Source organism: Sinocyclocheilus rhinocerous, unplaced genomic scaffold (assembly GCF_001515625.1).
Source record: "Sinocyclocheilus rhinocerous isolate Xijiao unplaced genomic scaffold, SAMN03320098_v1.1 scaffold1004, whole genome shotgun sequence".
NCBI lineage: Eukaryota > Metazoa > Chordata > Actinopteri > Cypriniformes > Cyprinidae > Sinocyclocheilus > Sinocyclocheilus rhinocerous.
In genome coordinates, this window is record NW_015627248.1 from 188,980 (window position 1) to 198,566 (window position 9,587).

The following is a 9,587-nucleotide window of genomic DNA, read 5'->3' on the forward strand; positions in this document are numbered from 1 at the left end:
TTTAAGAGCCATTGAATTAAAAAGGCGTTTAATTGTTTGTCAGCCCGTTGCATCTGACCAGCGTCCGCGCTGCTGAGGCCCGCCCATTTTAAACTGTTTTCTTTCTAATCGGCGCTCTACATGCTTATTTTATTTCTGTGATACAGATGCTGCCCCTGCACCTCCCCTTGACGTTTGAAGCCGTTGCCATGACACCGGACCTGATTTTTTCCAGCTGAATTACGCACTTTCTTATGAAAATTAGTTTCATTTGTTGTGCTTTTTGCGCACGCATCCGCTGATGCAGACCTGCAAACGTTTCTATTAACGCACAATGTTTATTTTATGTAATTCTATCTATCTATCTATCTATCTATCTATCTATCCGTCCGTCCGTCCGTCCGTCTGTCCGTCTATCTGTCTGTCTGTCTGTCCGTCTGTCCGTCTATCCGTCTGTCTGTCTGAAAAAAGGCCCTTGAAAGTGGTTCAATATGAAATACTAAGTTAAATATTAAATATTTATAATTAAATACGTGAAAGACCCAGTCACACACACACACAAACACACACACACACAGCTATAGACAGGCTCTAAAAGCTGCCAGGGCCGAGCATATCCACAGACTCATAGAAAATAACCAAAACAATCCAAGGTTTTTATTTAGCACAGTGGCTAGATTAACAAATAACCAGAGGCCACCCGCTCTAAATATTCCCTCACAGTTTAATAGTAATGACTTTATGAATTTCTTCACTGATAAAATAAATAACATCAGAAATACAATAACAAAAGTAGATTCTACAGCTAGTAGACTTCTAGTATTCTACTTGAAGTATTCTACTTCAGCTTCATTCATCGCACCAAAAGATAAACTGCAGTGCTTTACAACAGATATATTCATAGTGTTTGTGATAAATGTACCTTTTGTAATGTATCTGTTGAAGATATTGAACATTTATTTTTCTATTGCCCTTTTTCTATTTCATTTTGGGTTGACTTTAAAATAGACATAACAAAAAAATTAAACAAAGCCCTTAATTTAGAACCTGATTATATTTTACTTTGTTATCAAAACCCATCTTTTTCTGATAAACATATTTATATTATTAATCTGTTAATTATCTTAGCAAAGTTTTGTATACATAAGTCAAAAGTAATTCAAAAGAATCCATCATATATTACATTTTGTAACACTGATCTTAAAATATACGTTGAAACCCTTTCTAATATGAGATCACAAAATAAGAAGCTAATAAAAACAATCAATATTCTAAAGCTTTTCAAAGTTATGTAACTGCCCTAATGACTTGACACACACACACACACACACACACACACACAAACAAACAAACAAACAAAGTACTGTGGCAGTGTGCCATGCTTGTTAAATTATATGGTGGTGCATATACCATGGACCTGAATGATTGTCATATTATTCCTACATTCCGGAGAGTGTAAATCTGGCCAGTGAGTGGCGCTGTGATACGATTCTCTTTTAGCAACACGTCCCACATCACACGAAGAAGACGGAGGCGTTTTTTCTTCCGGTTTCTGTTACGTTGGTTTGTTTGCTTAAAATCAACTAATCCAATAAACTGAGCGATTGATCGTTTTTTAATGCTGCATATGACATGGGTATGTTAAAACGATGAAGATTAAATGCAGTCGACTAATGACTATCTCATTCAGTTATATGTGGTTTCTTTGCTGTTGATAGAGTAGCTAGTTTACTGCCATGATAACTAAAGTCAAATGTTTTGTATTCTATTAAAGGATGTTATTATTTTAATGTTTTTCTGGCTGTAATGCAGTTGTCGCAATGAGCTCCACCTGTCCTGGGCTGTACTGCGGAAGGACCACCATAAATGACTCTGTTGAAGGAGAATGTGGGGTAAGTGCCTCATTTTACATTAATCGGTTCAAATAAAACACACACCGATTGCTTAACTGTATACGCAAGAGGTCATATGCATAACAGCACGATTGTGTACATATGCTCTGATGTACATTTTACTAGTTTAAGATTGTTTATTTCACTTTACATTGAGGTTTTATCTGTTATCATTAGTTAACTAACTTTGTTAGTTAACACGAACTAACAAAGAACAATAACGTTACCTCTACAGTATTTATTAATCTTAGTTCATATTAATTTCAACATTTAATAATGTTTTTTTAATCAATTGTTGAATCTGTTAACAGTAGTTAATGCATTGCGATAATTCATAATTATAATTGGATCTCTTTCATTAACCAATATTAATGAAAGTTTAAAAAATATTATATTGGTTATTGTTAGATAATGCATTAACTAACGTTAACAAATTAGGTTTATCTTTATTTCTACACATATGTACATCTAAGAGAACCACTGTCAATTACGTCCTTTAAAATAAAGGTTCTTTATTGTCCTGTGGTTCCATGAAGAACCTTTAACATCCATGGAAATTTTCAGTTGAAGAAAAGGTACTTTATCTAGTGGAAAAGGTGTCTTCTTTCACTAAGAAAAAGATAGTTCTTTTAAAAACCGTTGACTGAAAGGTTCTTCACTAGCATAGTTGCAAAAACGCCTTTTTTTGTAAATGTATATTTTTAAGCGTGTAGTGCAACAGTATTCGCCTGGTCATTCGAGAACAGTTCTGCTTGTACTGATGTATGATTGCACAGTTCAGTGGTGTTTTGTGGATTGGATTTAATATGACTAAATATTTTGGAGTTATTTTGGGCTTTAATAACAGTTACCACTCTTTTAATCAAGGTTTGTCCTCGTGGCCAGAGAACAAACTTTGAAAAGATATGTGAGAAATGCAGCGGATCTCCTGAGCTGTATGACTGGCTGTACCTGGGCTTCATGGCGATGCTGCCTCTGGTCCTACACTGGTTCTTCATTGAGTGGTATTCAGGGAAGAAAAGGTAGTCGGCAGAATTTCTTGTGCTAAACAATAGTACGATACATGAGGCAATATTATTGTGCGGATCTGATTAGTTTGCGTTTTGTTTTCCAATACTATTTCTCAAATGATAGTTCACCCAAAAATGAAAACTTTTACTCGCCTTCAAGTCGTTCCACAACCTGTATACACAACTTAATTCACAGGGAAAACAAGTTTTCATACCCCAACGACAGATGTTTGTTCTTGTTTTTAATTGTATTTATTTATTTTTTTGCAGCGCATGCAACATTTATGCCATAGCTTTATGAATTTAAGAGTTTCTGTTGTGATTTAAGACCTTTTTAGGCCTTCATTTGTGGAAGGGCAAATTAAGACTCACAGAAATCACGTTTCTACTGTGGTACATGAGAAGCATGGTATGAAGAATGTTTTCAATCAAACAGTTTTGATTCCTATTGATTTCCATTATATTTTTGATCCGTACAATTGAAGTCAATGGGAACCAAAACTGTTTGGTTACCAACATTCTTCATAATATCTTCTTTTATGTTCAACTGAAAAAAGACGGGCATTCAGGTTTGGAATGACATGAGGATGAGTAAATGATGACAGAATTTTTTTTTGTTGGACCATCCCCTTAAACTTTAATAATGCATTTTTAAAGTGAGCTTCAAACTAACCTTTGCTCTCTTAATATCATCTCCAGTTCTAGTGCCCTTTTCCAGCATATTACTGCCCTGTTTGAGTGCACGGCTGCTGCCATAGTGACTCTGTTTCTCAACGATCCTGTCGGCTCTCTGTATATTCGTTCCTGCGAGGTTAAGATGCTTTCTGACTGGTACACCATGTTGTATAACCCCAGTCCAGACTACGTCACCACTCTGCACTGCACGCAGGAGGCCGTGTTCCCTCTGTGAGTGGCCTTTTCAAAATGCCATTTTATTTGATTTGAGACGCCAGCTATTTCTATTGGTTTCTGATGACCTGTTCTTTTAGGTGCACCATCGTGTTGATCTACTACGCCTTCTGTCTGGTTTTTATGATGCTTCTGCGGCCACTTCTGGTTAAAAAGATTGCGTGCGGTTTAGGCAAGACCGATCGTTTCAAGAGCATCTACGCAGCGCTGTACTTCTTCCCGATCCTCACTGTCCTGCAGGCAGTTGGAGGAGGACTTCTTTGTGAGTGTCGAACGCTTGAAAGTGTCCCCAAGAAAATATGATTATGTTATTAATATTTTGAATTATTTTTAGATTTTCTGTTTTAGTTGAAATGTTAGTCATTTTGTTGTTTTTATCATTTTTATTATTATTTTTTAAATGTATATGTAGTTTTTATTCATTTGTATTTCAGCTTAGTTATTTTATGCAAGTAAAATGAAAATGTGAAATGTTGCATTGGCAACTAACTGAAATAAAATAGAATTATTTTTTTATTAAAATTAAAAATTAAAACTGAAATAAAATATGAATTTTCTAGTTTAATTTTAGTTACTACTTTTGTTGTTTTTGCTATTTGTATTATTATTTTTTAAACGTCTATATCGTTCTATTAATTTTTTTATTAGGTTTTAGTTATATTACTACAAGTTAAAAAGTTTTTAATTATATATCAGTTAAAGTTTATTGTCTTTTAAGTAACAGTTTTTTTCAATGGTTTTTAATGGCTTTTGTGTTTTTATATTTCCCTTTCTTATTTCATCAGATTATGCATTTCCATATATTACTTTGGTCTTATCGTTGGTCACGTTGGCAGTTTACATGTCAGCTTCGGAGATACAGGTAAATACATTGTGTATTGTGTTTTTTTTATGTCATAATGCCTTTTATTTCGTTTTCAAAGACATGTGTTAAAACTGTTTGTGACTTATCTCCCACAGTCTTTCAAAAACCTTGTGGCTAAGAAGAAACGCCTCGTGGTTCTCTTCAGCCATTGGCTCCTTCATGCATACGGTATCATTTCCATATCCCGACTGGATAAACTGGGGCAGGATTTGCCGTTGTTGGCTCTGGTGCCTGGACCCGCTCTCTTCTACCTGTTGACGGCCAGGTTCACAGAGCCAAACAGAATTCTGTCAGAGGGTGGAAATGGACACTGATGTCACTTCCTGTGTAGGAGAATCACCTCCCTCAAACTCACATGTTAAAGACTTTTAATGTAATGACACCTTTGGCATGGACACCAAAGAGCCATAAACAAAACATTTAGTCATTGCTCATGATATAGTATGATGCCATAAAGTTTTCTTTTACGTCTATGAATATTATTATGTGTTTGCTTGTATTGAACAGAGATCAAATTACATACTTTGTAAAGAATGTTCTTTTCCTTACTGTTTTTCTTTAAATCCTGAAAGCGAAGTGGTAGTCGATGTTTTTGTAAATTTATGGTAACTTAAGTATATATTATTAATTTAGGTTTTGATACTTTTTGTGATTTGTATCTGTTGTCAAGAATAGATACAAATCAACAATCTGTTGTAATGTACAATGTATTTTTTTTTGTGTTATATATGAAACAGCTGGTCTGTGAATTTCCTGAGAGCCCTGCAGTAATGTTAACCATTTTCATATGACATAAACCTTCTTATAAACTAAACTGCCAAATACAGTTGTATGTATTTACGCTTTATTTTCATGCATGTTACATGATAAAAGCTTAACACTAAAAAAGGTATGTTAAAAACCATCTTAAAACCATCTTAAAAACACTAAGATGGCGCCGACGCTGATGGCTGCCTCCGTGGCGTGCTCCGCAGTTGTTTTTATGTTTTTGTTAGTTTGTCCTGTCTTTAGTTATATCCCTGCAATCAGTTTCACCAAAGACGAATTGCTGGACATTCGGCAGTACACACCACCCGATATTTCACCGGTTTTCGACTATTCTGATGTTTTGCTGGACATTGTAGTCGGGGGAGCTGTGGCACTGATCAAGCGCTTCAGGACGCGCAGACGGGGGAAGCGAGCAGGCGCGCTCGTGAAGCTCAGGCAGCGCGGATTCAGAATGGCGCTGCCTAGCATCCATCTGGCAAATCTCCGCTCTCTACCCAACAAAACGGACGAACTCCTTCTGCTCTCCCGGACAAATAAGGATTTTTCAAACTCTGCTGCTCTGTGTTTCACGGAAACCTGGCTGAAAGACGCCATTCCGGACAGCGCGTTGAGTCTGCCGGGCTTTCAGCTGTTTCTTATATATTTTTATTCCTTATTTACTTGTTCTATTTTAAATTTTTATTTTATTTTTTATTATCTGTGTTTTTTGTTCTGTCACTGTCATTCTGTTACACTGTGGAAGCTTCTGTCACGAAAACAAATTCCTTGTATGTGTAAACATACCTGGCAATAAAGCTCATTCTGATTCTGATTCTGATTCTGACAATGACAAATATGCATGTGGAATTATGTTTGTTTTGCTGCTATGTAATTCTGCATACAACTTGACTAATGATTTCTTTTAAGCATGTATATTTATTATTTATAAGTTCAACAGTGATGTGTGGAATATAAACTGATTAGAGATATTAACGTTTTAGAGTTTTATTCAACGTGATGTTTTACATAGTGGTGCATTACATCCATGGCCATCAGATCTATGAAAATGAATGTTTGTCAGCTGTGTTTGACTTGTTGAATAAATTATTGTGCTCATTTTTCATGTTTCCTAATGCTAACAAATGAAACCTTATTACCATACTTTCTGTAGTCATTATACATTTTAAATTTGATAAAATATTTAAAACCATCCAAAAGTTGCTCTTAACAATTGAAATCTGACTTTTTTTAATGTCAGAAGATATTGGAAATAGTGTACTGTTCTATATTAATGTAAAGTGTTTTTGTTTTTGTAGTTTGGCTTCTCTAACACAGAGCTCATGCCTGCTAACTCTTTCTCCAGCCTGTCGCTGATGTGAGGTTTTCTTTCTCGAACCCTCACTATGAGATTGAATATGTTCTCCACAATCTTTTGGTCTTGATTTGCAGATTCCTAATATAAAAAAAGCCACGATTAGTTCATTTATTATTAAGTAACATTTGATAAATTCCTTTATCAAAACATCAAGTTCAGGAAAGAGTTTTTAACAGTCACTTCAGAGTTCATCAGTTTAAAGGAACATTCCGGTTTCATTGCATTAATCTTGATAAATAACATCTGTTGCCAATTACCACGGAAAATAATTCTGGCATCCCTCTGTTTACAGAAGAGTCTAAACGCAGGAACGTGAAGCTCTTCCAATAGACTTCCATTTGTAAGTGCATTACTCTAATTTTGTATTTTTGTTATAAACTGAGGAAAAGATTGAGTAATAATTGACAGCATGCCACAGGTGCTGTTGATTGAGATCATTTTAGTGCTGTCAAACGATTAATCGCGATTAATCGCATCCAAAATAAAAGTTTTTGTTTACATAATATATATGTGTGTACTATGTATATTTATTATGTATATATAAATACACTCACATGCATGTATACATTTCTAAAATATTTACATGTATATATATTCATATAATTTATATTATATATAAATATATTTAAAATATAAACATAACTTATTTTTCTTAAATATATACATGCATGTGTGTGTATTTATATATATATATATATATATATAAATATACACAGTACACATACATATATTAGGTAAACAAAAGACTTTTATTTTGGATGCGATTAATCATTTGACAGCACTAGATCATTTATATTGAACCAGGAATGTTTCTTAACTGTATTGTGTTTTGACGTTTTCTTGTACCTCAGTAAGCAACATATCTGTATTCCAGGTGTCTGTTAGACTCTCTAGGAACGGAAAAGACATGATTTGTTCTGGATCATTATACTAAGGGCTGAATACTTTAAAATGTTAAAGTCATAGTCAAAAGACTCACTGCACTTCCTCTTTCATCCACTTGGCCTCTTGCATATACTTTTCCTTGTCTTTCTTTGCATCCAATATTTCCTCCTTCATTTGTTCAATGCACTGTAAAAAAAAAAAAAAAGAAACTGTTGAAAATCATCTCAAGCGGCGTGCTAACAAGGGTATGTGTCTGTGTGCTGATTAGCGTGGGTCTTCACCACATGTAGGCGACTGTTTTCCATCGTAACTTGCTCCAGCATGACCCTGTTCTCATTGATGCTTTTTTCGACTGCACTGATCTCTGCAGTGTTAGCAGTTAACATCTCCATATGCTTGGCTCTCAAAATCATCAACTTTCTCTTCAGATCATCCTACAAACATACAAATGGACACTAAAGCCAGCAAGTAAACTAACACACGATTGGAAAATGTGAAATACTGAGTAAATGTTAACCTTTGGTTGTAGGAGAGCAGCAGTCTGTTTTGTGACCTCCTCAATGGAGAGCTCAAGATGTTTTCTTTGGGTTTCCAACTCTGGTAAAGAAAAACACAAAATCCTTACAAAAACATTTAGAAGTTCAGTTATCCTAAAATTGCCACCTAGTTTGCCAATGCAAAACTGGTAAAAAAAAACATCCATTTATTGTGCATAGATTAAGTTAATCTCTATTCTTTCTCAATTTAATTATTTGCAATTATAGAACGACCCAGTTACATATTGTAAATCTTATCTCATAAAGAAACAAATGCTAGCTGAGAAACAGCAGGTGGCCGGTTTGTGACTCCATAGTTCAGGTAAGGTGCAGTGTTGAGCTATACATGAGGAGAATAGAAATGAAGTCTGTACCTGATATTTGTTTCTTTAAAGTTTGATGTTTGAGGTGGTCAATGTCAAACTGAGACTCCACCATCTCTAAAATCGACTCCTGGTCCTTGAGCTCCTGCTCTTTCTCCGCATGAACTTGAGTGATTGATTCTGCATACCTCTTTTGAGACACAAGACATACATTTTTAGTTTTCAGATGCACTCTTAGCTAAACCACATCCATCTTGAAATGTTTTATTGAGCTTATAATAAGTCTATGAATATGGATTCGCTCTTGTACTGTAAGCTGTTGAATTTCAGCCTGGTAGGTCATTTCCATTTCTTTTCCCTCTTCCTCTGTGTTGACCAGCTCTTCTGTAAGATCCGTTATCACTGAATCCAATAATATATGGTCTTGGAGTTTCTTCTTCTACAAAAACAACAACACGCCTTAGATACAGTGACGTCTCTTTGCATTTCCACCACTACTGTCTAGTGTTTCAGTCAGACCTCCTCGAGCAGCTCTCCATATATATTCTCTGTTTGTTTCAATGGCTGCATTGATCTCCGTTGCATACTCCTCGTGTTCCTCTTTAAGAGTTTTGCGAGATTGACATTCAGACACTCTTTCAGCTTCAAATGCTGCCCTGTGTACACAAATGTTGTGATAATGACTATATTAACAATGATTTGAGGAGGACTAACAAATTCTGTCCAAAAACTGTCCAATGACATTTGCACACTCTAAAAAATGCTGGGTTAAATATAACCCAGCGCTGGGTTAAAAAGGGACAAACCCAGCTATTGGGTTGTTTTGGTTACATTTAACCCAGCATTTTTTAGAGTGCAGATCAAGTTAAACTTGTTTTAAAAAAAAAAAAATTTATCTTTACATTTAACCACACGTAAACATGAATTAAACCAGTTAAAATATTATTTGTTAATTTGCAAAGTGATTTGGATTCTATGTATTCTACACTCTAAAAAATGCTGGGTTGAATACAACCCAGTGCTGGGTAAAATAGGGACAAACCCAGCAATTGGATTTTTTTGGACC

The 9,587-nt window shown here is 35.1% G+C and overlaps 1 protein-coding gene and 1 pseudogene across 1 annotated transcript; one reads left to right on the plus strand and one right to left on the minus strand.

Moving 5' to 3' along the window:
- Window positions 1-1,471: 1,471 nt before the first annotated feature.
- Window positions 1,472-5,477, plus strand: LOC107725892 (JNK1/MAPK8-associated membrane protein-like). The gene is made up of 7 exons (XM_016535313.1): window positions 1,472-1,615; window positions 1,792-1,871; window positions 2,739-2,893; window positions 3,581-3,787; window positions 3,871-4,052; window positions 4,576-4,652; window positions 4,751-5,477. Exons 1-7 carry the CDS (start codon window positions 1,612-1,614, stop codon window positions 4,967-4,969), a joined length of 924 nt encoding a protein of 307 aa, XP_016390799.1. The 5' UTR covers window positions 1,472-1,611; the 3' UTR covers window positions 4,970-5,477.
- Window positions 5,478-6,690: 1,213 nt separating this feature from the next.
- The window catches only part of LOC107725769 (GRIP and coiled-coil domain-containing protein 2-like), a 13,972-nt pseudogene continuing 11,075 nt past the window's right edge, over window positions 6,691-9,587 (minus strand).

Bases quoted from the DNA above. Each gene is read 5' to 3' on its own strand.
- LOC107725892 (XM_016535313.1), top strand. The intron at 2,894-3,580 runs GTAGTCGGCAGA...TATCATCTCCAG, and splicing joins TGGTATTCAGGGAAGAAAAG to TTCTAGTGCCCTTTTCCAGC. The intron at 3,788-3,870 runs GTGAGTGGCCTT...CTGTTCTTTTAG, and splicing joins CAGGAGGCCGTGTTCCCTCT to GTGCACCATCGTGTTGATCT.